The 27,185-nt window shown below is 42.1% G+C and overlaps 1 protein-coding gene across 7 annotated transcripts in view; it reads left to right on the top strand.

Annotated features, from left to right (window-relative positions):
• The window catches only part of UBE2F (ubiquitin conjugating enzyme E2 F (putative)), a 54,702-nt gene that overhangs the window by 16,936 nt on the left and 10,581 nt on the right, over positions 1–27,185 (top strand). Inside the window, exons 5-10 of one of the 7 annotated variants that reach the window (XM_064433576.1) lie at positions 65–132; positions 3,544–3,614; positions 7,648–7,705; positions 7,836–7,862; positions 16,431–16,463; positions 18,452–18,514. In XM_064433576.1, coding sequence (XP_064289646.1) covers positions 65–132; positions 3,544–3,614; positions 7,648–7,705; positions 7,836–7,862; positions 16,431–16,463; positions 18,452–18,514 — 320 coding nt within the window. Of the gene's footprint in view, positions 1–64; positions 133–3,543; positions 3,615–7,647; positions 7,706–7,835; positions 7,863–8,705; positions 9,243–9,294; positions 9,517–11,069; positions 11,097–12,556; positions 12,581–15,779; positions 15,819–16,430; positions 16,464–18,451; positions 18,515–27,185 lie in introns of those variants that run through there. The other 6 variants (XM_064433577.1, XM_064433579.1, XM_064433581.1 and 3 more) reach the window with 6 other exon arrangements.

Genomic DNA, 27,185 nt, shown 5'->3' with positions numbered 1-27,185 from the left:
GCTGTTGTTGTAGTCTTGGTGTTTTTCTCTTATTTAACTATTTGCCTTGTTTTCCCTTTTCTAGATGAGGGCTATTACCAAGGGGGCAAGTTTCAGTTTGAAACTGAAGTTCCTGATGCCTACAATATGGTGGTGAGTATTTGTCATTAGTCTCATAGCTGTCATTTTAGATTTTCTTTGCAGGTAACAAGACTTCAGGGAGAACGTGGCATTGAGACTGAGAAAGGATCTTCTGTGCTTAATAAAATAAATCTCTGCAATTGTCTGGCAGAAGCTCTGGGAAGTGCAGATGAGTCAAACCTGAGTGTCCTCCCTTCTCGCTGAGGTTCTGCTCTCTCCTGTTAATTATTCATGAGACCTGCATTTAATGATTATTCTCATTAAAAAGTTATATATCTAAGAATGAAACGAGTGGACCAAAAGGAAAAGGTTGACAGTTCTGTCATTTTCCCCCACATTCTTCTGCTTTGGTGTCTTCCTTTGGTGTTGGTAGTTCAGAGTTCTTGCAGAGAGGCCGAGGAAGGAGGGAGGATCCTGGAGAAGAGTTTCAGGAAAAGTCTTTGGTTCCTGTCCAGCTGAGCCTCAATTCAGCATTATCTGTATGTAGTAGTTGCAGTCACAGCTAGGTAGTGTTTGCAGCTGTGTGGGTTTGGTTGTGGGATGTTTGAAGTTCCCCTTAACTTTACCAAAGAATTTCATACTGTGACAGAGGTTACCCTTAATAGCTTCTGTGTATTCATGTTATTTCCTTTGATTTTTGTATTCCAGTTGTTCACCCAAAGAGCATTGCTGCAGGAAAGTGTTTGCTGTGCATTAACAGAAGAGCTGAAGTTCAGTTTTGATCAGAGTTTTTTTTGATTCTCAGTTCCCATAATTAAAAAGTCTCTGGTTTGTTATGGTTCCCTGCTCAGCACTGGCAGGAAAATCTACAGCAAGTGTTAATTAAATATTTTTAAATTTGAGCACCTCTTACCCAATACCATAATAAAAAGTTTTGAAACAATGCAGGAGGTTGGATGTTGGATTGTGGTCAGGTGATTAATGCGCAGTATTAATCCCAATATTGAGGGAATTCTGCTGAGGCTGTGGTTGGTTTCCTGCCAGGCAGAGTGGGACTGACTCAAGTGATCCCTGTTTTCAGGAGAGCTCTGAGACCTGCCAGGCAAGGCTGGGATACACACCTGCACTGGCCAGAGGAGTGGGTATGTGGAACTGGGATGTAGTGGAGGAGCATAAAATAAACATAGAGGAACAATTTGGAAGATTTGGTCTTGTGGCCTGCTGCCAAAGCACTCAGTGCTTTGCCGTGTGTAGTGTTCAGTTCCAGCCAGTCTGAGGAGTTCTCCAGAAACTGCTGCTGGAAAGTGGCAAGAAATATCTCAGGGCTGAAATGTAGTTCACCCCCAGAACTTGTATCCCCACTAGGGCCTCCTGGGGCAATGGTGTTTTTTACAGACTTGCAGGGTGGTTTAGCAGAGTGGTTTAGCTTTGGGACTAGCTGGTGGAGAAAACATTTCAAATAACTTCATTTCCAGATTTCTCTCAGGAGCCACATTCATTCCTTCTCAAGGTAAATTTCTTCACTAGTGAAGAGATCAAATTAAATATATAAATAGTACATAATTTAAAAAATTACAAGATCTGTTGGTACACCTGTCCTTTTAGAGTGCCAATTTACCAAGAACTGAAACTTTGATTTTAAATGAAGGATCCCAGAGCAGAAGTGGCTGCTTGGAAATGGAGAAGGAAGTGAATGTGGTCTGTGCTGTGCCCCCAGCTGAGGCTGCATCTACCTGTGGGGTCTGAGGGGAAGGAGGAGTTGGAGCAAGGACATAAATGTATTTTGGGAGCTTTGTTGTGCAGAGTGTCACAGGTGTTCAGGTGAAACATCATCCTGGGGAAATCTCTGGATCTGTTGGTCTGGGGAGGGTTCAAAAATGACTTGGAACAAGTTTCAAGGTGAGGTTTTGTCTGAAGATGAATTTTGTGGTGGTGCTGCAGTTCTCCTGTGTGTCTAAAAGGGAAAAAGGAGAGAGAGAAAAACCTTTGTCTTGCTGTCAGGAGTTTCTAACTTTATAACTTTTAGCAGTGAAAATCACTTTGAAAGGATAAAGGAATTCTTTTGTTTCCACAGTACAAAAAATGAGACACCAGTTAATTCACTGTGAGGATTTGGGGATTTTTTTAAAAAGAGTTTCCATATATCTTTTTTTTGACTCATCAATACATTCCCTGTTTGAAGGTGCATATGGTAGAAATTTACTCTTTTATCTCTATCTAATGGCATGGAATAAATTCTGCTGCTTTCCCTTGCTTGAGATCTAGACATCATCTTTCAAAACAATGTGAAAGTGTAGCTAATGAAAAGCTTGTGCTGTTAGAAAACTTCTGAGGTGTTTTAGAGGTCACAAAGTTTGAGACTGTTTTCTGTAAGCCACCTAATTTTCAATAATGACTGATGTCCCTTGAGTTATTGCACAGAAATGAAGTGGAGGAAAGGCAAAATCTGCTTTATTAATTCCAGATTTGTCATGGTGATCAGTGTTTTTTTCTTCTAGAACATCTCTTTTAGGTCTCTTTTTGGTCATGCATATTTTCTTACCTCTTCCAAGGAGTCTTAATTTTAAAAGTTTCTTAGAAAGGGTAATTGGGAAGTTGGGAACAAGCTGGGATAAAACACCTGATGCTGCCATGCAAATAGAGCTCTTGGAGCTCTTTTGCCTCTTGATTGAAAACATCATTGGGAAAAGTGGAGGGAGATGGCTCCACATTTATAATCTGGGATTTAATTGAAGTTCTGCATGGTGCTGGTGTGTGCTGATGGATTCCAGGACACTTCCCATCAGAAATAATCTGCCTGATTGAAAAGCTGCAGGTCCTAATGGGGAGAGCAGGGATTCAACAACGTGCTGTTGCTAAGCTACTGACATTTTTATGTCCCACTCTTTATTTACTTCTCAAAACTAGAGCAAAGGAGCCTGTAAAAAATCTGTACTTGAAAAAATCTGTACTTCAGAACCCCTCTATGACATTCAGAAGTTTGGTGATCTTGCCTGTGGCTTTTCATTTTAGTGCCTCAAATTCAATGCTGATGCATTTCTCTTCAATTGTGAACAGGAGGGTCTGTATTTAAAATAACTTCTTTATTATTTGTTATTTATTTGTTATCTCTGCTGGTTTTCTAACAAGTCCCTGATTTCAACAAGCCTTGGTGAAGTTTTTTGGTTTAAATTGTTGTCTTAAGCATGAAGAAAATGAATGACTTAGTGTTTTCTTTTCCCTGAAGGAGCAAATTTTCTTGGCTTTCTTAAAATTTATATTTTTCTAAGGAAAAGTCTAATACTAGCCTTGTTTTTATGAAGAGTTGAGAAAAGCTAAAAGGGCAGAGAAGTCTGTTTTGACTCTTGTAGATAATGCATCATTGCTCTAAACATACAAACCCAGGCTGTGAAGATCAAATATATTTGCCTTTTTCTGTTTTATGAGTTACAACAGGGTTTTATCTTAAAGAATAACACAGTAATTTGTTTTCTCTCCTGGCAGCCTCCAAAGGTAAAATGTTTGACAAGAATCTGGCACCCAAACATTACAGAGACAGGAGAAATCTGCCTAAGGTAGGAACAACATTCTGTTGGAGTTTTTTAACCTTGGAGGTTTCTCTGTTTGGTAAAATATTGGATGTCCTGACAGTATTTTTTGGTCAAAGTCTCATTCTTGCTGTGCTGCAGGGACCATGGAGAGCCTGGCTTTTCAGGTTCAGACTTAGTATTTTGTTCTACTTGTAGAACAAAAAATGGGATAAAATGTAAACTCCAACCTGAACAAAATGTAGTTGGGTTTTTTCTTCCCTCCCTCATAACTGAATCATCCTCAGGCCCTGAGAGAGGCTTTACCATTTAATGCCCAAGTGTGTTCAGAGCTTGAAAATTCTTTTTATTTCAAAAAGGAGGGAAAAAAGTGTTCATTAGATTTGACAGTAATTATTTTTTGTTTGCCATTTGTTAATTATGATATTTAATATCCAGTGATAAGACACACGTGCCAATTATCACAAATCAGGGTTGGGCTCAGGATAAGGCAGGATATGAAACCTGAAAGCTTTGCTTTGCCAGAGAGGCTTCTCTTGCTGGGTGGCTTTCCTTGATAGTAAATGTTTCCTCTTCCAAATGAATTTGTGAAACTTTGCAGTTTCATCCTCAATACCTGATGGTGAAATTGGCCAGAAACCAAACAGAAACAGAAGTGAGAAGCCTGCCTGTCGTTTTTCAAGTTAATGGCACACAGAAGAAAAGGCAGATGAAGCAGAAGCAAAGCCCATAAGTGAGATTGAAAGCTGCTCTGAAAATCCAACATGCTTGTTACCATGTGTGGCAAATCAGTGCTTAAAGAGAAGCTGAATTTTTCCTCTAGATGAAAAAATCATCTTAGTGCTGTGTTGAAAGTCCTGGTGAAAATGAAGTTTTTTATTGCCCTTCCTTGGCAGGTCAGGCTCATCAGCATTAAGAAACTGAAATGTTCTGAGTGAAGGTGGAGGAATGAACAAGTGAGGTGTTTGAAGCAGGGAACAAACCAAAGCTGGAGCTCCAGCTGCAGCACAGCATTTCTGGGGGTCAGTAGAGCCTCACATTCATGAAATTCCACAAAGGTTGAGCTTGGAAGGGATCTTACAGCTCATCCCATTCCCCCCTGCCTTGGGCAGGGACACGTTCCCCTGGAGCAGGCTGCTCCAAAGCCCATCCAGCCTGGCCTGGAGCACTTCCAGGGACAGGGCAGGCACAGCTTTTCCATCTCTTGAAATGGTTTGAATTACAAGAGATCAATGTGGTGTTTGGAGCATCATTCATAATTCTGGTGAAGTGGAGGCATTCTTTCAGCATCTGCTCTGAAACACTTTGGATTGTCAGATACTTCAGCATATCCAACCCTGGAAATGTCTGGCATTTTATGGAAAAGCTAAAATAACTTAATTGCTTTCTGCCTGTTAGAGAATGCATTCTATGTATAGTATCTGCAATCAACTTCCACAAGAGTCTTTGCATTAAAATAGCTTCAGTTATTTTTAAAAGCAGAAAATCATCTTCATCAGTGCTTTCCCCCCACATACCTCATGCTGTGCTGTGTGCTGGTTTGATAATCAGCCCTGGATTAAAACATTCAAATAGTTAACTTGTGCTCAAGTGTAACACTTGTGGGCAGGACAAGTGGTGTTTTTCTGTGCTTTATGGGCTGCAGTTACCTTGGGCCATATTATTAATGACAGGTCCTAATTAGGTCTGGCCTGTACTGGATATCAGCTCTACTGCACATGTGGATAGAAAAAATTGGGTTTTCTCCAGGCTGATCTTCCCCTTCCAGTCAATTGTTGTCACTTAAGCTGCAGGTTGGGTCAGCTGGAGTTTCAGAAGGTTTTGCACTTACTGCAATCATGCAGTTCCCACTTCAGGAGATGGGTTTTAAAAGATCTCTTTAGGCTGTGTGTCTTTAAAAAGAATAAAATTCCTCAAAGCTTTCTGCCGTGCAGGAGTTACTCACAGAATGAGAAGATGTTTGTTGAAATGAAAACTGAGCAGCTGACTGGTCACACCAGGGGCTGTTTTGGATACTGAAATTTCAAAAGCAGTGATTTTGCAGGGTGCCCATAGGAGCCCAGACTGATGTATGATTTATAGGCTGGGAAGTCTCCTTAGATCTGGGGAGAGGTTCTGTTGAGGGGCTTAGTGATCATTCCCAGTGTGTAGAAGGAAGAGGGTGCTGCTCTAAAACAAATCCTATCAGCAGATGAGGAGTATGAAGCCAAAGGGACACTTGTGTGTCTTCCCTGCCTGAGTGCTCTGAGGTACAGGTGTCCCCTCAGCCCTGGCTGTGGTGTCCCCTCAGCCCTGGCTGTGGTGTCCCCTCAGCCCTGGCTGTGGTGTCCCCTCAGCCCTGGCTGTGGTGTCCCCTCAGCCCTGGCTGTGGTGTCCCCTCAGCCCTGGCTGTGGTGTCCCCTCAGCCCTGGCTGTGGTGTCCCAGCTGGAGCTGTGCCAGGACAGCTCTGAGGCCTTGGGAAGCTGCAGGGCTGTCCATGAGGCTTAGCTCATGCTCAGGTGCTCTGTCACTGAATGTTTTTCTGATTTTATTTGGTGTGTTAACTTCCCCCTCACTTGGAATTTCCCAGTCAGGTGGATGGAGAGGCAAATGGAAGCACTGCCACACAGTTTGATAAGGAACAGACAAAAAGCAAGCTTTTTTTTGCTTTTGTCAAATGGAGACAAACTGCAGCCACAAGATGTTATTTTGAACACTGCACAAGTGGTAATGGCATATTTTGTCTTTTGAAAGGCACAGGAATGAGATGAGCAGCACACTTAAGGTGGAATGGGCTTCTCCAGGTTATCATCCTGTTCCTAGGATCTCTGCACTGAACAAGGGTTGAATTTCCTTGGATATAATCTTGCCATATTCATTAAATAACTACATAACCTGTATGGTCTAATCATCTATGTAATTTAAAAATGGCTTAATACATGACAGCCTGGGAATTGCTAAAACCTTACAGTTTAAGGCAATTTCACTTTAACCCTGTCATTCCAGAGGCAAAAGCTGCTGCTGGTGGTGAATTTCTGTGCTTTGCTGTGTGAGTTGTTTCAGCTGACTCCTTGCAGAGGAAGGTGTGATTGTGAAATGATGCTTCAAGGATTTTTTTTACATTGTTTTCATTCAGTTCTGAGCAAGACTTCAGCTTATTTATCACTTGTACTCTGATCCCCAATCTCCCTCTCATAACTGCTGAGGTTTGGATCCAAAAGGTCCAGAAATGCCTGAACACCTCAATGGTTTCCACTTGCAAATTGGCCAGCATCTTCAGTGGGCTTTAATATGTTGTACCACAATATGGGACATCTATACTGCATGTGTGCATCTAGGAAATTCTGTATTTTATATCTTCATAGTCATATTAAAAGTCAAGTTATAGTTTATAATATATACATTTCATCATATATATTAATATATATTTATAGCTATTATATAGAAAAAGTATATATATAATATACACACACACATATATAAAAATTTTTTTTAATATCTATTATGTATATTTTATACATATTTTTAATAAGGAAATTTTCCCTCCAGAGCAGACAGACTAAAAATCTCTCACTTTCTTGTATTTACCTGCAGGAAGCTGAAGTCCTTCCACACAATAAAACATGATGATCCTCTCTTTGCTGATTAGATATCCCTCCCCAAAACACCCTTTTTTGGATTGGTTCGTGCCAGTTTTGGTGAGAGGTGGGTCATCCTACAAGGATGTCTCTTCACCAGAGATGAACATGTTCTAAAATGCATCAGGGAATAAAAAAAGGGTTCAATGTTGAGGCTGTCACAAGCATTTCTGTCAGACTTGTGCTGCTGGAGGAAAATAATTCAGGTGTTTTGACAGAGGTTGAGCTCAGATGGGGAGCTCTGTAATGACACTGTGGAGAAGGTAATTTTAGGCAGACATCCCAACTCCTGGGGTTTAAAATTACATTACCTGGATATAAATAGTGCAAGAATTAGATCTTATCTTGCAATTGCTTCCTGATGTTTTCTGAGGAGGTTTCTGACAAAGGCAGTTGAAGCAGAAGTTGCTCTGTGTAATGTGTGTTTGTCTTTCTTTTCCAGTTTATTGAGAGAACACTCAATTGATGGCACTGGCTGGGCCCCAACTAGAACCTTAAAGGTACTGTTCCCTTTTGGATGTGTCCTTCAAACTAAATACATCTTTAAAAACCCTTTCCTGGCTTTGGAAAGAATCTGCTCATGTGGTTTGCTCCAGAGCAGGTTTTTGAGGTGAGGTTTTTGTCTTTCAGCAAGCGGTGGTGGCAGCAGTGGAGCAGGTACAGTGCTGATTGTAGAAGTGTTGGGAGTTTTGGGGTGGCTGCACAAGTCCTGCTCTGATCCAAGCTTTTGGAGGCTGGTGTGACCCTGGGAACCCACACTCTGTAAGGTGTGCTGCTTTCACCCAGGCAGCAAACACAAGAGCCTCCTGTGAACAGCAATCCATAACCCTGGTAATTTCCATGGGATTGATATTCCTGACAAAATCAGTGCAGAGCACTGAGCAGGGCATTTATCTTCCTCTGGCTGTTCCCAGGAATGCTGCCAGAATTGTTTCTTGCAGAGCTTTAACAGCATTAGGTGGATAAAGGGTATACATCAGGTGTTTGTCTCTTTCAAAAAGCAAATTGAAAATGACCTTTATCTGATACTTGGTTTGCTCTTTGGCACTGTGAATGAGATTTGTGACTTTCTTCATCTGTAAAATCTCTCCTGAGGTGAGCATGTGACTTTCTGGAAGTAAAATGAGTGTGTTGTTTTGTGGATTTTCTTAAGCAGTCTTTCCCTGTTGTTTTTTCATCAGTTGGTGTGATTTTTGTTTTGCCCTTTGTGTTTCTGTTTTCACCTCAGGTTAAATTAAGGCACCGAGTAATTTGAGTTAACTAGTTCTGTTCCTGTCCCTGTATTTTCATTCAGGGACAGTTTTAAGCTTAAAAATTAGTACAAGTGGACAAGAAACCCAAAAGACAGGGACTTTATCTGTGATTGTTGAAATGAAAGATTCAGCAAGAGAAAAGAAAGTAATAGCTTAACTTCAAAAAGAGAAAAATCAGATTGGATCTCCTTGGATTTTTAAATTTTTGAACATTGAAGCACCACAGTTGTGAGCTCATTTTTTACAGCTTTTCATCACCACAAGGGGATCAGTGAGAATGTGCACAGAAGCTCTGTGGGCAGGAATCCAGTCTTGGCCCGTTATGCACTTGAAAGTCAGTGTTTAATTTGTCAGTCACATGAAGTCAGCCTGGTTTTCTGGAGGAATAGCACCCACACCTGCCCAGTAAAGCACTCTGAACTACTCCTGAAGAATTAAATTGAGAGTGGGCATGTCCTTCTGCCACAAAAACTGTTCCAAAGGAATTAGAGAAGCCATTCAAACAGAGAATACACACAAGAAGCCCCATGCAGAAACCAGCTGCATGCTTTGGGTTTGTGTGCTTAAGCCTTTAGAAGGCTCAAGTTTTTGGTTGTGTCTCATTTTGAACCCTGTGGTGACAGCAGAGCTCCTGTGTGAAAAATCCTTCAAAATAAACTGCTGTGACCTTTTTAATATTTTTTTTAGTATCAAATGGGTAGAAACATGAAGAAACTTTCTGAAATAACAATGAAAGTCTGCTAAATTGTCTGGAAAACTTACCTAATAAAATGTATTTTTAGCAGTGTGGAGGATTCTTAATGGGGGGGAAGACCTAACTCAGTTTTGTTTCCCAGCATTTTTTTGCACTTGGTGTCATCTCATCCATGATTGAATTCTCTTCAGGTAACCAAGTGCTGAGCTTTATCTTTTTCCCCTTCTTTGTGCTTGGGAGCACGTTTCCATGGACCACTGTGAAGAGCAGCCTGTGTGTGAGTGAGGGAGCTAAAGAATGTGCTATTTCTGAATTCCTGCATGAGGTGCTTTTTGAAATCAGGTTCTGAGCAGAGCTGGGCTCTTACCCTGGAACAGGTTTAAAACATTAACCTGCCAGCCTGTCTATTTATACACTTTTAAAATCACTTTCTTTTTATTTTTGAAATACTCCATATCCTTAGATTATTAATTAGGTTATAGATGAATAGATTATTATTAGAGTATATATTTTATTAGATTATTATTCTTAAATTACCTTTAGATAATCTCTGGTAGTGGTTGGTCTCCAGGCTGTGGATTATGTGAACACTGCTGCAGTGCTTTCTGGCTGATCTTTGTGTTCCTTCTACTCCTTTGTGATTTTTGTGTTCCTTCTGCTCCTTTGTAGCTGAACCTGAGTTAGCAGCAGGAGCTTATTTACCTTTCAGTCTCCATTCTGTCACATTCTGCATCATTTTATTGCATACTTTCCTCTCTAAAGCAGCTTATTCACAAAGCTGGAGACTGCTGCAGTTACTCTGGGCCCTGCTCAGAGTGTCTGAACTTCCTTTTCTCCTGTTTTTAGGTGTGATGGTCAAAATTAACGTTTCCCAGGCAGAAAGCAAATAGATGGCTTTAATTCCATTCTGTTCTCAGGTTTTTTTTAATGTCACTGGAACTTTTAAAGCTTTTTTTTAAAGCTTGTCACAGCTTTTAAATACCTCATATGACTTCACACTGTTGCTGTTTCTCTGCTACTCTGCTTTGTACCCTTCAGTAATTTCAATTTCAGACTCCATAGTGCTTTAGTGGCTCCTGTTAGTCCCCAACATGCACCTCATTTGCCAGGATTATCACCTGCCTAGCTCAGTTAGTTCTCCTTAATACTCCTCAGCTTTGTCCTAAATGTTTCCATTTTGCTCTGAAAACATCTCAGGTGATTGATTTTAAGAACTGCACAAGTGGATCTGTATTTTAAATGCCTGGCTGGTTCTAAAAGTCAGACTCCTTCTGCAGTTGCCTCTAACTAACTGCAGCTGGAAATGGGTTCATAAATCAGTGGCTGATTGATGGACCTTAAAAATAATCAAAGCACACTTGGGCAGCTCTGTGGAGGGCTGAGCATGTGAGCATTAAAGCCAATGTTTAAAAATGTATGATGGATGCTCACAGGGAATGTTTGTCCTTTTTCTTCTTTTTGTAGCTGTGTTCTCACAGAGATGCAGCTGGGCTCAGCTAGCTGGGCTGTTTCCTGGAGCCTTTCCATGTTTGTTAGGTGTATGTGCAGTTCAGTTTTTCCCTGAGGTAGTTCCAAGTGCTGGCTTTTGTCACTTTTGTGTTATTGCTCTCAGGAGAGCCAGGAGCAGCAAACATCCAGGTAGTCTTAAACTACAGATTTACAGACAGCTTTTCATGCCCCCCTGCAGGAAAGCACTGTTTTTGCAGGAATTTCTCTCCCATAACTCCAGATCCTAGGTTAATAAGTATCTGTCTGTGCTATTAGATTACCTGATCTAAAAGGAATTAAGACTCATTTCCAGTAAACTGTTGCTACTTGGAGTTGATCCTTAGGAGCCTTGCTTATTTAATTAGTGTTTTAATACTAAATGGCAGCATTTTGTCCTCTTTGGTTCACTGGTTCTGCCCTTGTCTTCAGGCACTGGAATGACTTCATTTGGAATTACCCAAATGCCAAACTCATCTCTTGGAGAAATGAATCAGAGGGTCCTGACTTCACTTTTCCAATTTACCTCAATGTTTAAGCATCAACCTGAGGAGTTTTGAAAGTACAAAACTTTCACCTATCATCTCAAGGAAAATAGATGGTCTGCTGTCAACATCATCTGTAATTAGTGTAGAGGAGTGTTTGAAACAGACAATAAAGTAACTGTCACTGCCTCGAGGATGAAGGGAAAAAAGAAACCTGCATGCTTTATGTTCCATTAATTCTTGTTGCTCAGGCTGTTTTTCTCAGCATTATGATAACATTATACAGCTATTGATTTATTCAGATTCTGTTTTGGAGTTGGTCTTTTTGTGTGTCTTCCTCACCTCTAAAAATTGAATAAGCCCTAGATAAAAACTTCAGACCCAGTATTTCGAAAGAGTAAACTGAAGACAATCTTCTGTGCAGATCTGACATTCAGTTTTTTCTTAAAATAAGCTTCAGGAAATATTTCTCCAAGGATATATTGTGTTGTATTTTGACTTCGTTATAAAATGGCTTTATCAGTTTTGTAAAAAGAGGTGATTTATTTATTTCTCCTCCATACATGCCCAGGCTGGTAAAAATATACAGCTCATTGTCTTCTAATAGCTTTTGCTTCAGAAAAGATCTGCAAAATTTTACTTTTCTCTCTTTAATGTCCCCTGGCAAAACCAAATCTTTGGTGTAGGTGCAGTAGCTGTTACTGTGAGCATGTGAGTGAGGAGAGCTGAGAGATCTCTGTAATTGTAATTAAGCCATGCTTCTTCTCCCCAAACTGTTGATTTCTGAATATTCACTGAGTGTCAGCTGTAATGCACTGAGCAGAGTGGTCTCCAGAGGGTGATGGCTTCAGTGGTGTAGTTCATTAAGGAGCTATCAGAGCATTCCCCAGGGAACAATTTCCCCAGGATTATCCACTTGTCCTGCAGTAACCACGGGGACAGAGGTCAAGGAGTCAGTGACAAAGTGAGGGATGGGAGAGGAGTGCTCTGAATGCTTGGCACTTCCCAGCTGCCTTGCTCTGGGACAGGAACAGGCTGCAATTGCTCTTGTTTTGTTTCCCCTCCTATATTTAAGCACAAAAGAAATGGTTTTCCAGCCTTCCTCCTTGTTTTGTGCTTGCTAACTGGAGCAGTTGATGCCTTTTAGGTACCCAGAGCCCTGTGGGGAGCTGCTGCAGTGTTTGGGTGGGAAGCACAGGCAGGGATGACAGGCACATGACAGCTGGGGTGGCTGAAGAAAGGTGGCATTCACTTTTTCACGTTTTTCTAGGTGGAAACAAGATTTTTCACCTTCTGCAAGATTACAGAGAAGCAGGAGAGGAAATATAAAAATATATTTCATTTGAGAGAAGACAGTTTAAGAGAGAGGAAGCTTTTTCATAAGCTAAAAAGTGCCTTTGTCTCTGGAAGGAAATTTTCTTTTTCAATCCCCAGGACCAGTGATTGGTGGAGTGAGATGAAGTGTGCTTGGTTTTTTAGGCTGCAGTGAAGAGAGAAAGAAGCTTGTTTTTAAGAGATGGTGGAAGAAGGGAAGGGAAGAGGAGAACCACCTTGAGGTGGTGAATAGGCAGATGCAACAGCAGAGAGCTGCCCCAGGACTTGGCCATGCATGGCCTGGACTAGAGCAAGCTGGACTTTAGAGTGGCATTTCAGCCCTTTTTAAAACAAACCAAAAAAATTTGCTTCAGACATGTGCTTGTATAAATGACTGCTGCTCCTTTTGTTCATCTGACTGGGTTAAATTATTTGTTTATGAAGAATCTATTGAATTTGCAATTTCCGTGTTTGCTCTCTCTCCAGAAGTGTTTGTGGTTGTCTTTCTGAATCCCTTGTCTGTGGCATGGTTTCAGTGGCATTGCTTTTGTGAAGTGGCTCTGAGAACTGTTCCTTGGCAAGATCAGTGACTGAGTTAGGACCTCCTAGAAATGCAAAGCTTTGAGACTCCCTGGCCTCAGGAGAGGCTGTTTCAAAAGCTGCATTGAGGATTTTGAGTCACTGCTCTTGAGCTTCAGACTCTGCTGCAGCAGCAGGTTTTTTCTCCTCGTTTGGCATGCTGTAAATAAATCTGTGGGCAGGGGTTTAGTGTAACTTTTCACTCAGATGCAGCACAAAAATAGTGCAGAATGAAAAGGGACAATTATAAAGGGCTGTTTACAGCAGTCTGTTGGACTTCTGACTTGCTTGTGTTGACTTCCCCATGCTCCAGCCCAGGGGGTGGCAGTGCCATGGAGCAGAGTGTGCTTCCCTCATTGTTCCGTATTCCCATCACCCACTGTGGATTTAACCAGGTACTGCTGTGCTTGGGAACCTCAGTTCCTGATTTCAAACACCATCATTGCCTCCTCTGAACTAACAATAAATGTGAATTAAACCCACTTGCATATCTAAGACCTGCCTTGGACTCCCAAAGGGTCTGAGCCACGGGTGACATCTGAGCTGATGGCAAAGCTTTGGGACACCACACATGGAACAGGCTGGAGCAGGAGCCAGATACAGCAGCTCAAGGAATTTGGCAGCCCAGTTGCAGGTCCAGCACAAAAAACAGGTTTGGGCCAAAAGCAGAGGCTCTCAGCTTGCTCTGTGGCTGCCCCTCATCCTCTGTAAGTTGGATGTCAAACCCAGAGGAGGAGTCTGATGCACAGCAGCTTGGTGAAGGAAGCAGCTTTGTCAGGTGCAGGTGTCTGGCCCTGTACAGGCGGGGTCTCACTGGGGTGCAGCCCTGTCAAGGTGTGCACCCTGGACATTCTCAGGGCCCCCTGCCCTGCTCCTCCCTGTGAAGGTCACCTTTAAAAACTCCTGCACGTGGGCTTAACTTTGTTTTCAGGCTGTTTAAACCACAAGTTCAGTAAATATTTGAAGCCAAGCCTGATGCTTTATTACACTGAAGGAGAAGTTTTTGAGCTGTTAAATTGACAAGATCTTCAGTGGCTTTCACATCCTTTTGGTTCCTCAGGAACACCCAAAGCAGGCATCTAGGCCAGTGCTTATCTGCATGCAGCCTCTGCTGAAGTCAGCAAAGCAGAGTGATTATTTCTGCAATTCTACAGTGTTGAGTTTTACAAATACCAAATACTTGCTTCACTTTTGCTCATCTGTTCCATCCCACTTGCCTTTCTCAATCTCCTAGATTTCAATCCAGGCTAGACTCAAGCTCATTACAAAAAGCAATTGTCCTCTGGTAGTAATTTAGCATTATTTCTTATGGAGCCATGTAAGGGGATAAAATGAATCCAGCAAATCATGAAAGTTGAATAGATGGAAACATCAAAAATGGTATTAAGACTTTCACAGGTAAATTATTCAGTAATAATAGTAATGCTGTTATGCTTTTTGGTGTCTAGAATGGCAGTGGAGATGTACAGTGTTCTGACAGCTTGTTCCTGTACAAAGGTTTTTGTTGTTTTTTTGTTTGATGTTTCCTTTTTTTATTTTTTAATAGAACTCTGTAAAACCAGCTCAAATGAGTCAAGCACCCCAAAGCATTAAAACCAGGGTTCAGTAAATAAGAATTTGGGAACAGTTGATTATATAATGGGAGAATATGATATCACATCTCCTTTTTGAGCTGTAGCATTTACTGGCATGAGGCATTGGAGCTGGTCTTGGACAAGGAGGAGTTTTGTCTGGAGAGAGCTCTGCTGCAGTCTGGGGAACTTCTGGCAGAGCAGGGGGGTCAGCACTCCTCAGGGTAAGGAGAAGATGAGCTCCTGAGGCTTTTAGAAGGCACTGAGCTGCTCCTGGTTTGTTCCTTCTCAGCCATGCTGGTGCTGGAGCAGCAGTTTGTAACCTGGGGATGCAGGTTTGGCATTCAGGAGTTAGAAATGGCCAGAGCCCAGAGTGCCCAGGTGACCTTGTACTGTTCAGGATGGTTTCAATGCTCAGGGCTGTGGTGCTGCAGCTGCAGCCTGCTGTCCCATGGTGTAGGTAGAAGGCAGCTTCTAAAAATGTCATTTTCCCTGCAACTCTGCCTCCCTGAAGGACAGGACAGCCTTGGAGGGCAGCAGTGGAATGGGATCCTGACCTTTGGGGGCAGAGGGGCTAACCAGAGCTGCAGGGATGTGGGAGAATCAAGTGGAAATGGAGACCTTCCTGCCTTTTGCTGCTCTCCATGCCAACAGATCTTCCTTTAATCTGTGACTTTGGCACATCACTGCATTGTACTGATAATTTACCCCTGGGTTTAATCCAGGTGTCCTTAATACCATGCTCTGCTGCCCTCTGCTATGCCTGCTGTCTGTTCCAGCAGCTGAACAAGCACAGAAGCTTAAAGTGTGAAATAATGCTTTGCATCCCTTCTTTGAAATAATTGAATAATAAAACAATGAAAATTGAAATGTTCATTTTTCTCCTGCTTGCTGGCGAATGGCAGAGCTGTTCTTTGGCAGTGAGGGTGACTGCTCAGCACTAGAGTCTTAAAATTTCCAGATAACTGGAATTAAATGTCTGTGTCAGCCCTTCTGTGCAGTTCAGGTGTCTGTGCTGCCACGTTTGAAAGTTGCTGTCTTTGCCCCACTTGAGAAGGTGCTGGGGCTGGCCAGGCTGGGCAGAGTGGTGTTTCCAGAGCAGAAGTGAGTGCGATGTCTGTCAGGAGCACAGGGAAATTGGAAGGTGAGAGGCTGTTGGCTGCAGAGTGCTGACATCGTGTCTCGTTCATTAGGGCATCATTGGACAGGGCCCTTAAGGGAAATGGATTTCTGTGCTGCACGCTCTCAGCACAGGGCCCAGAGCAGGAAACAAGCTCAGGTACACTCATTTATTGAAGTTCTTTGCTGTGCATAGGAAGTTTGGTGCTTTGAGGCCTTATCTTTATTATAAATTTGCATTTTAGCTGTGGAATGACTCGAGACATATGTTTATGTAATAGTATTCCTCTGTACTCCTACTGCAGCTCACCCTCTTTTCTCTGATATGTTGGCAGTTTCAAGTACTTGTTGTATTTTTTTCCTTTCCTCTTTAAGACTAGATTGCTGAATTAACTTTCGTTACCCACCCTTTAACAGTGCAGTTTTCAGCTGGTGGCAAATCCTAAGGTGTCACTCCTCTCCTTGAATGGAGGAGCAACAGGACTACACAGAGAAATCTCTTACCTTATGTTTGAAAATGCTGTATTTGGTTTTTGCTGACTTCTGAATATCAAGTGGCCATGAAATGGGAAAGCTTTTTCAGCATTTTGATTTAAATTAGTAAAACATTACTCCTAATCTAGATTTTTTCCAGTTATTTCATGGATTAATAAAAAAATTAAGTTTGTGAACACGTTCAAAACTCCTGAAATGCATGTCTAATTAACTGTGTTTTTCCTTTGCAGGATATTGTCTGGGGGTTAAACTCGTTATTTACTGTAAGTAAAGGAATATTTTGCATGCCCCCTTTTCTTTTTCCTGCCTGGTTTAGTTTCAGCATCTCCTAATGACAAACCCAACTGTGTAAAAGTTTAGGTCTTTCTTTATTTCCCTTGGCTTCAGTGGGTGTTGTGCTTTTGTTTGTGGAACTCATCCCCACTATCTGAAATGCCAGCTTTTTGTACATGGATTTTACTTTGGTTAGAAGTATTAGGGGATATTTTGTATTTTGATAGCAAATTATTTGGGATCTTCCACACAGTATGAAACTCTGCTGATTTGCAGGAAATAAAAATTTATACTGCTCTGAGAAGGAATTGTGTTGGTGTTAGTCTTTAAAAAAATTGTATTTAAGAATTAATGACTGCCCTGCAGTCTCATTCCTTGTTTGCATAAAACCTGACTTGTCACAGAATTTGTGATTTCATTCAGGGATCCCATTTCCTCCCTTTTTAAAAAAAGATTTTTGGGAGCAAGGAACCTGTAATTGCAGGAACACCTTGAAAATGGAGGAGAGAGGGCAGGAAGCTGCAAGCGGCAGGCAGGATGCAACAGCTGCTTTTGCCCTAGAAGAGGAGAGAAGCTAAGTCTTTACAAAAGTTACCTTTTTTAGGGATTCCTTTCCTCAGCCATTGCTGCTGGGTGGGAAGGTCAGGGGGAAGCAAAGAGCAGCACTAACAAGGTGGCCACATTTGGCATCTCTGGAGGGGCCACCCCAGCCACTCCAGGGTGTGGAAGGAAGTTTGGATTTCCTGGCGTCCAAAGTCTTGGTTGGTTTTTTCAACAGTTTCTTTGGTAAATTGATGTAAAAGTTTGGAGAGCATTTGCCTTTGCAGCAAAAGTGAATTGCATTTCACAGTCAGTCTCCCTGTGCATGCCAAGTAAGTGGAAGGAAGCAAAATCCTCAGGGGCAGAAATAAAATAAAATAAAAATATTGGGCAAAGAGCTGCAGAGAGGGGTGCTCCTGCCTAGGAGACCACGGGGGTTTGTCATGGCTGTGTCAGGAAAGTGAATCCACAAACACCAGAGGTTTCTGTCCTGAAATGCCTGATACTGAAGACTTCCCTCTAATTTATAACCCTCCTTTTTAATTTTTAATTCTTATGGAATTTAGGGGTTTTCCCCAGTGTTTCTTTCATCCTTCAATCTCCAGTTTTATTTATCAGCAAACCTACAGTGTGTTAGTAAAGGCAAATATCTTTTTCAATTCATCAATCAGTGGAATCCTTCCCCTTGTTTCTTTTAACTCTCAGTGCTGGTTTTATCTGCCACTTGTGATTCAGTGTTATTTTTAATGCTGATTCCTCTTCTCCATTGTTTTTAACCCTAGACCCTTTCTCCTTCCAAAGTTAATATATGAGATTAAATTGAGAGGCCTGAGGTTTGTCAGGACTATTTCTGCTCCCTGACCCCACATGTCCTTAGTTCTCAGGGTCTTTGCACTCTTTTACCTCTATTTCCACTATTTCCTCTACTTCCACTCCCCTGCTTTTCCCAGAGCACTAAAACTCCCCTGTCAGGCTCCAGATCACATAGCTTCTTCCCAGAGGGAGTGAAATTGCTTTTCTGTGGAGGTGAAATTAAGGTAACTCCTACTTTATCAGCACACTGTTTGCAGAAGTTTTTTTCAAGGTTTACTTTGCCCTCTAATAAAAATCAGCAGGAACTGTGCCTCCTGAAAGTTTCACTGTTCCTCTAAAATTGAGTTTTCTGATAGAAATACTTTCACTTCCAGGGAGAAGTGTCATGGAGCCCACATCAGAAAGGCTTAAATGCCCTGGTGCTGTTACCATTTAATAGCCCTGTGATTTGGTTTCCAATTACCAAATTACTCGTTTCCATTTATCTTTGGCAGTGATTAAATGAGGAAATGGCACTGCCCCTGCTGCCCTGTTTGCTTTGTGCCATTTTCTTGCTCCTGAGGCCTTTGGGCTCCTGGTGATGCAGTGAGTGGGAGCCCCTCAATGCTCTCTCTTTCTTTTCCAGGATCTTTTGAATTTTGACGATCCTTTGAATATTGAGGCTGCAGAGCATCATTTGCGCGACAAGGTGAGTCAGTGGTTTATTTCAGGCAGGTTGTTCCTAAACAAGCACACATTCTGTACTCAGCACTTCCCAGCCAGTCCTTTTGGAGTGGTGGAGCTGCTGCTCGAGGTGCTTGAGTGACTCATTGTATCAGCAGCCAGTTATTCAAACAAAAAGTGCTTTCTCTTTCTCTGGGAAAGCAAACTGCACACAGCAGTGTTAGTCACCGTGTGCTGGGGCTGTGGCCCATAATGTGGTCACAGCCCCAAAATAGATGATCTTTCCCTTCTTGTGTCTGAGATTCCCCTGAAGCTGTGCATGTGCTGTGCAGCAAGCTGATGGTGAGTTGGTTTGGAATGGTGACATGAGTGACCTTTGCCGTAGATCTGTGAAAAGATCTCCTCTCTCTCTTTTTCCAAAGGCAGCTCTTTTACTCAGAGCTCTTCCATGTTGCATGTATTTATAAAGCCAGGACAAATCTGGGCAAGTTTAAAGAACAGGAGTGGAAACTTCTATTTTCTTCCTACTGATCCTAATATTCATGTATGTATTATGGACTGGGCAAAGCAGAACATGGCCTGGTGAACACAAATGAGATGTACTGCTTACCCCTGAGCAAAAGTGCCCATTTCTCCTTTGTATCTCCGAAATTCCATCATGTTACACTACATGGATGCATTCCTCAAGCACATGGAACTCACACCTCAAGACCTCTTGTTCTAATTAAACTCTTCTGACACTTTTGTTGAAGTTAACCTTTAAGATTGCAGAAAGTTTCCAGGTAAGCAAGTGTTGATTTGAAGAGTTCATTGAAAGTACAGTCAGGCAGTGCACCTAATTTATCTCATTTTTTCAAGAGGAAATACCAGGATTGCAAGTTCATCTTTCCAGCTTTTTTTTTGATTAATGAGATCTTGTAGCTATTCTGGTATTCATCCATGTTTGCAGGGGTGAGATGAGAACATAGAGCAGAGCTGGGAAAAACTACCTACAAACCTCCTCTGGAAGGGAGAGGGGTCTTTGTGGTTTTGTTTTATCATGGAATCACAGAATGGTTTGGGTTGGAAGGAACCTAAAAGCCCATCCAATTCCACCCCCTCAAATTGCTGTCCTGCACCTCTCAGCCTCATTGAGAGATTGGAAATCTTGGGAATCCACAGAAGGGAAAATGCTGCCTGATTTAAAGACACACCTCCCTCAAAACCAGAGGTGAGCCCTCCAAAATAGGTACTGCTACACTAATTGCATGGAAGTTGTTTGAAGAAGGAAAAAGGAAATTGACTGGGTTTTTGTATAATCTTCTAAATCATAATTTTTTGGGGAAAAGACATTTTTTTGTTTATTAAACTCTTAGTGGTCTCGTAAGCATCTCTAAAATTCATATTATGCCATTTTAATTTTCTTTTTCAAGCTTATCTGAATTTAATGTGTGTGTAGTGACAGTACCAGGTAGTGCTGCATTTTCTGTAGTGTGTTTTGTGGTGACATCAAAAAACCCAGTGATGTCTTTGTGGAGAGAATGAATAATGCAGGGGAGAGAAGCAGCCTGAGTTATTTTGGTTCCCTGTGGCAGAGATGTCATATTTTACATAAACACTTTGTTGTGGAGTCACACTGCTGTGGTCCCATCCTGGCTCTTAAGAAATACTTGCAGTGACCAATAGGATTAATATGGGAATGGTAATTAGTTTTCTTTCCTCTGAGACTTGTTTACATGTGTAATAGGATCCTCAGACAGTGGATATGTGATGTGTGCTTGCATGTGCAGTGTCTGTATGAGCAGATGTGCAAATCCATCTCTGGATTTGTGTGCAAGGAGTCCTGGCAGTGTGGGGTGTGTGACAGCCAAACCCCTGCACCCAGGGCTGTCCCCTGTGCATCTCCCAGGGGAGGTGACTCACAATGTCACTGCTGTCCCTTCAGATCTGAAATCCTGGAATTCCAGGCTGAGCCTGGCTGCCCCAGAGGGTAACAGCTAATCCCAGGCCTTGCCTGTGGTTCTGGAGAGCTGAGCTGGGCTTTGGTCAGCTCCAGGTCATCACAAATGACTCCTGCCTTGCAGATGCTGGAAAAATCCCATCAGAGATAGCAAATTCTTCTTGCTGATTCTTGGGAAACAGCTGTGCTGGGAATGTTTGTGTTAGATCAGGCTGGAAGGGGCTGCTGTGATCCCTTCCTCTGTAAGGCACCTCTCTATTTGTGCATTCAATCTGTGGTGTGTAACTGAGCACGTTGGGAAAAGCAGCCTTGTTCTGAGATGTAAAATGATACAAAATTCAGAGCTCAAGTTCCATAAATTGTTTTATTAACCTGTCTTACCTGAGATGTGTGTTAGTGCAGCTTCAGCCCTGCATGACTTCCTTTAGCTCCAGGAAGGAGCTGCCACTTACTGAACTCATTCCTTTGCAGCTTCCTTCAGCCACTGAGCATCAAGTCACTTCTACAAATTATTTTAAAAAATAAATATGTTTGTTTATGCAGCTTTACTCATTCTGCAGTTCTCCCACACACACCTTGCTAGGTGCCAGTAATTTTTTGGCAGGCTGTACAACAAATTTGGGCAACATCTGTTTTCCCAAATGCTGAACATCCCTGGTGCCCACATTGCTCTGCAGTTGAGTCACAGTCCCTGGAAGATAAGCAAGCATCCTCTCGTGGTGTAGAGCTCAATAAATCAGAATAAAAAGATGATAAAAAGATGATTGATGTGTCTGTATAAACTAAGGAGTTGCCCAGCATTGTCTTCTCTCACTGATACAATCTCAGCAGTTTGGTGCTATGAGTTTTCTTGGTGAATTTAAAGAAGCTCTCGCTAATTAATGAGCATGGAGCCCTCTGCCTTTAGCACAGGAGTCAGTCTGTCAGTAGTTATGGGTAGCCAGAGCCATTAATTATCAATCAATTCCATGGATTCTAAAGCAATGAGCAAGTGTCTAGGTTTTAATGACTACTCACTTAAAAATGATGTGAGCTAAAAATGGTAGGATTTGCTGGTTTTTATACAGCAAACACACAGAGCTTGACTGATTTGCTGTGTGGCAGCCAGGTGGGCTGAACACTGAAACAACGGGGATCTTTTGGAACATCCTGGAAAACTAAGTTAGCTTAGTGCTTCAGGACTTGGTATTCCTCATCCAGGGGTGCTGTGGGTGTGATTTGTTAGCTGAAGTCTAGGAAATTCTTTCTGTGTGACCATCTGTCCTGGCTGGTTTGGGAGCCACCTCAGGACATGGTGATTTGCCAGTGTAAAATGTAAAAACCTTTATATTTCCTAGAGGTGTTCACTTCTGCCAAAAAACATTTCAAAGCCATTTGTGCAACTCACAACAGAAGATTCATTGCCAGCTTAGTGTGGCTTAAAGTAGAGATGTTTTTCCAAGTATTCCTTTGATTTCTTCCTCACCTAGGCCTGCTGAGCCAAAACCCCTAATGCCTTGACCTATTTTAGTCATACTTGCCCTGTATTTGGTGCAATTCCAGTAAACTTTTGTCATCCTGCAGATTAGCAAACGCTCATTTATTTTTCATGCTTGTGATCAGGAGTTGTGTCAGGAGTGGGAGAAGCTGAGTTCCATCTCCCTGTGGTGTTTTCTGCACAATGTTTCCATCTCGGTGAAACCCATCAGTCAGCACTCAGTGCTTCGTGCTGTGTCCTTCTGAAAGACTGAGCTACATTGCACTTGGCAGGGAGTTTTTCTTCCTTCTTGTGAGAATCCAGCTTATCACCTTCACCTGCAGCTCTGAAGTGCCAGAGCTGAGAAACCTAATGGGAAGAGGTGTGGGTTTGCCAAGGACCCACTTTAAATACGTTTTTCACTTAATTCAGTGAGCCCTGATTTTATTTGCATCCTCTTTGGAAAGCAGCATTTAATGCTCAATTATTTTGCATAGGCTTGTGTGGAGGAGCTTGGCTCTGGATTGACTTCTGCAATTCTTCTTTTTTTTTTTTATTTTTTTAATTTTAATTAAAGGTTTTTCTGCATGATAAAGACAATAAAGTTTTTATTTCAGGGTTGTTTCTGTGGAGATGGATTTATGATGTTCATGGTGTTACAGAATCTGAAGCTGCCTCCTAAGGTTTCCTCTCAGGATTGTAATTGCCCTGCACAGCCTCAGTTCTGTAGGAAACTTGGCTTTAAATACTCAGTACTCAAGGAACTCCTCTCAGTTGCCTGTGGTCCTTGGAGATTGTTCTGATGACTCTTGTGGGATGAATGTTTTCCTGAAGTTACTTGAGGACTGTCGTGTTGTCCTCACTAGTGAGAGCACTGATCTCATTCCATTAGAAATTCCATTGGTAATTAGGAACAGTTGCTGAGTACAGATCTCACTGAAGAATTTTTATAACATTTCATAATTGTAGGCAGTTTTTTAGAGTCCTTAAACTGCAAACAGTTCAGAATTTTTACAGAACATTAATTGCTCAAGCATTGCCCAGAGAAGCTGTGCTGCCCCATCCTTGGGAGTGTCCAAGGCCAGGGTGCAGAAGACCTGAGATAGTGGAAAGTGTCCAGCCCATGGCAGGGGGTGGAATGGGATGAACTTCCAACCCAAACCAGTGTGGAATTCTGTGAAACCCCTGGACAGCTGGGCAGAACCAGCAGCACCTGACAAAGTGTCAGGGCCTGGGCCAGAGACCTGCTGAGAGCAGGTGAGCCATGGGAAGAGAAGGTTGCCAGCAAGTCAGTAATGAAAGTAAGAAATAAATACAGAATTTCTGTAGAGGGTCTCCAGGCATCCCTCTGGAAACACACTGAGTTGAATTTCCCTCAGAATTTCCATTTGCATCAAAAGCTGTCATTGCCCAGCACAGCCTCCAGAAAGCAGCAGCACGTTGGGATTGTAAAACTTGTTTAGCTAAGAGTGATTTGGTTTGTTTTTTTGTTTTTAATCAGGCACTTAGGTCTGGCCTGGGGAGCACATCTCCAAGTGGAAAGGGATTCCTGTCCTCGTGTCCCACCTCAAGTTTTATCAAACACCAATCTGAGAGCCTGGTGCTTTCTTCTCTGAGTTATACCCCAGGGTGCTAAATACAGGAGCTGGCAGATTTGGGATCTTTTATCTCTGCTGAAGTTTGGAGTAATTTTGTCCTTGCACTGCTGATGCCTTTAGACAGCTAAAGAGTCCCAGAGCTCCCTGCCTCTGTGTCATTTCAGATCTGATCCTTCTAAAGACTCCTCCAAAATAATGTCCTGGCCAGCTGTGCTTTCATCCTCCTGGCTTTTTATTTCTGTGCTCATGCATAATAAAGGTATAATTACATTTAGATTTAAGCTTTCCTTCAAATTCCATTTTTCTGTATAGCTGATGAAAAGCATTTGAAACTAAATAATACCTTCAAATTTGGATTCTGTTTTATCTCATCATTGATCATGTTGAAGTTAGTTTTCTTCTGTTAATGTGATTTCTTATCTCAGGAGATCAGTCTGTTTGAAGTGCTCTTTGATACATCTGAGTGAAAAGCATGCAGTAAATGCCAGTGTGCCACAGGATCCTCTGAGCAGGCAAACTAACACGAAACAAAATTCAACTTGGAAGTTTGGGGAAGAAAATATTCATTATCTGTATTTCTTCCTCAGATCTTCTGCTTTAAAGTAATTTAAGTGATCTTACAGTAGCTTCTTTTTCTCTGTTGTACCTGCTCTATCTTTATCATTTTCATGTGAAAGGCATATTTGAATATTTAGCTCCTGCAGGGATTTTTCCTGTTCAGAAGATATCAGGTCTTTTCCTTGCCACTTCCTTACCTCCAAACTGCTTAGATTCTGCCTTTTTTTTCAGTTTATTTTTGCCTTAATTGCTTGAGGCTTAAATCTGTCTGGGAATTAGAAATATTACCCACTGATCTGTAGTAATTGTTGGCCAATTTGGGTGCAAACCAGCTTGTTTGGATAGCAGTCACCAAAATTGTCCAAGATTCTGTAAAAGACATTTTTATATAAAACACTTAGAGAACATGAAATATAATAAAATTTCGTGGACTGTGGATGCTGCATCCTGTCACTGTGCATCTCAGAGATGTTATTTGTGGTAGAAAGCATTAGAAACAGCTCTAAACAAGCATTTTATTTTCCAGATAATTGTGGATAATCTGTGCTCTGTGGTGGGTAGTGGTCCCTGAAGAAACAGAGCAGTTGAAATGCTTTTCTTTTGCAGAGTGTTGCAAGCACATGGGTGGCTCAAAAGTCAAATACCTCTGTGACCCAAGTTGATATCACGTTTCTATCTGAATGTTTCTTTTTTGGATTGCAGCCAGGGAATGCACTCCAAGGGTTTTTAATGGCAAACTGCTTTCTCTAATGCCTTCCCTAAGGAATTTTTAAGAAATAATGCTCATTTAATTCATTCACGCATTATTTTTAGCCCAGTTCTCTTTGTCAGGCTTTTCACCCTTGCAAATGGTTTCCCATCCCAGCCAGCTGGAATTTTTCTCCAAACATTTCTCTATAAAGTTCTGTATTCAAACAGTGACAGTGATACATCAAGAGTTCTGATAATTACTGTTGCCATTTTTTAAGCTCAAATGTCAGAAGTTTAGTGATGACTCAAGGCAGCTGGAAAATTAGCTTTAGAACAGAGAAAATACCTCAAAAACATTTACTTGAATGTAGTCTTTAAAATTATTTTATTATTATTGTGTCTGAACTGGTGCTGGAGGAGCAATGTGCTGGGTGTAAGGCATGAACAAATTGAGCTGGATGCTTTTTGAGGGGTTAAAAAACCAAAGTATCAAAGTTTGACCCCTTGAACATGGCATAAAGGAGTGGGAAATCAGCAATAAAGAACATTTTCTGGAATTTATTTCTGGCACCGTGCTGGTGGTTGCCTGGGTTAGGGCTGCATTCATTTTGACAAAGTGACAGCAGAAAAGGGGATTGGTTCCAGCTGCCAAGTGAGGTGTTGTCAGGGAGTGGGGCTTTTCCATGGGCTCCAGCCCTGTGTTGGCAGACTTGAAAGGAGCCTGTGTGAAAATTCAGCTTGTCATCATGTCCTGCCTGCCTTGTCACGAGTGTGAATCAGTCAGTAACAAAAGCTTCCAAGCCAGAATAGTTTGTTTTTTTCCTGCTGTCTTGAAAGATCTTTATTTCAGTAAATGTTTTACCATGTAAGCTCCAAATTGATTTCCATGTGAGTCACAGAGTGGTGTGGTTTGGAAGGAACCATCCAGTGCCACCTCTTGCCATGGGACACCTTCCTCTGTCCCAGGATGCTCCAAGCCCTGTCCAGCCTGGCCTTGGACACTTCCAGGGATGGGGCACCCATGTTCATTTTGGCAGATTTTGTTTTAGCACTGGAAAAAAAAAATCAGACTTTGTACAAATTGTGCAGGAACAATTCACCAGCCCTGTGTGTTCAGAGCCCTTTAATCCTGCATCCCCCTGGGTTTCCTCATCTGGGAGTGTCAGAAGGATGGTGGTTATCCCATGACCCTCCTGTGATTAGGTGGAGCTCTCCCCCGTGTCAGCTCCTGTCAGGCACTCTGTGTGCTTGTCTTACAGAGATTTTATCCTGCAGGTTGGGCAGCTGCTTTCATTGTGTTTGATTGAGCAGAAACAATATCAGTGGTGCTGCTGGCCAGAGGAGCCCGTGGGGTTGTGCTCCCCAGCAGTGAAATGTGAGCTCAGAGAGCTGGGTTGCTCAGATTCCTGCACCATCTCTCCCTGCTGGGCTGTTAACATAACCCTCAACTCAAATCCAGCCCTTGGAACTCCCCCAGCCCTTGCAGGGCTTGGTGCAGAAAACAACAGCTGCTTTGGGTTCTTCAGTAGCACCGAGCATATGAACCCCTGGGCTGCAATCCCTCTGGAAAAAGACATGGGATTTCATTTAATAGGGGAGGGAGTACACCAGGTCTAGGTGGACTTGGATATTCTGTTTTTCATATTCTCTGAAAACTCACAGGTGTCTGCCAGCAAAATTTAAGTAGGTAGATAACACTGAAGGATTTAACAGGTGGCAAAAAAGATGATCCTTTGGGTTAAGGGTCTTACTTGCTTCATCAGGAATGAAAAATGATGTTTTACCACTGCAAATTTGGGTTTTTTTCTTCACTGGGTGCAGGCAAGCCAAGCTTTTCACCTTGTCCTGATTTTTCTTGTAGTGTTCAGTAGTCATTGTAAGTGATTTCATTTCGATTTCTTTTGTTATAAATTGAAAAACAGGTTTAAACAAAAATAGGTGGCTGTTTTATTTTCAGTATCATGATGTGATTAATGTTGGTTTACTCCAGAATTTATAAGCTTGACACTTATTTTTGTGTGACTAGAATGGGATCTGATGCCCACAAATTGCAGTGCTGTGCAACCAAATGAAATGTAAAGGATGGAGAGCTGTTGTGGTGCTTGGAACTTTGCTGATGAGAACTGGAGTGCTGTGGAGAGGGAAATGATTCAGCCAGGGTAGGACAATGGAGCAGTGGGAGGCTGGGCGTTCATTTGGATCATCTCAGTCCTGGATTAACAGCCTGACATTTAAATTGCATTCTGTTCCTTATCCTTTCCTTGCATGTCTCAGTGTTGCTGTGATGTTCTGCACAGGCAGCCTCTCTCACCTGGTTTATCTGCGCTCTGACAGGATCACTTTTGAAGGACTAAATCCAGACCACTTTTCTCTGCTGTGCTGCCCTTTGTCCTCACAGGTTCCCAGTGCCCAGATAAGCTAAAATGCACAAGGGAAGAAGCAACCAATTTTTTCA

This window comes from Passer domesticus, chromosome 10, assembly GCF_036417665.1.
Source record: "Passer domesticus isolate bPasDom1 chromosome 10, bPasDom1.hap1, whole genome shotgun sequence".
NCBI classification, from domain to species: Eukaryota; Metazoa; Chordata; class Aves; order Passeriformes; family Passeridae; genus Passer; species Passer domesticus.
Note: the sequence above shows the minus strand (reverse complement) of the source record. Positions and strands in the feature narration are given on the sequence as shown.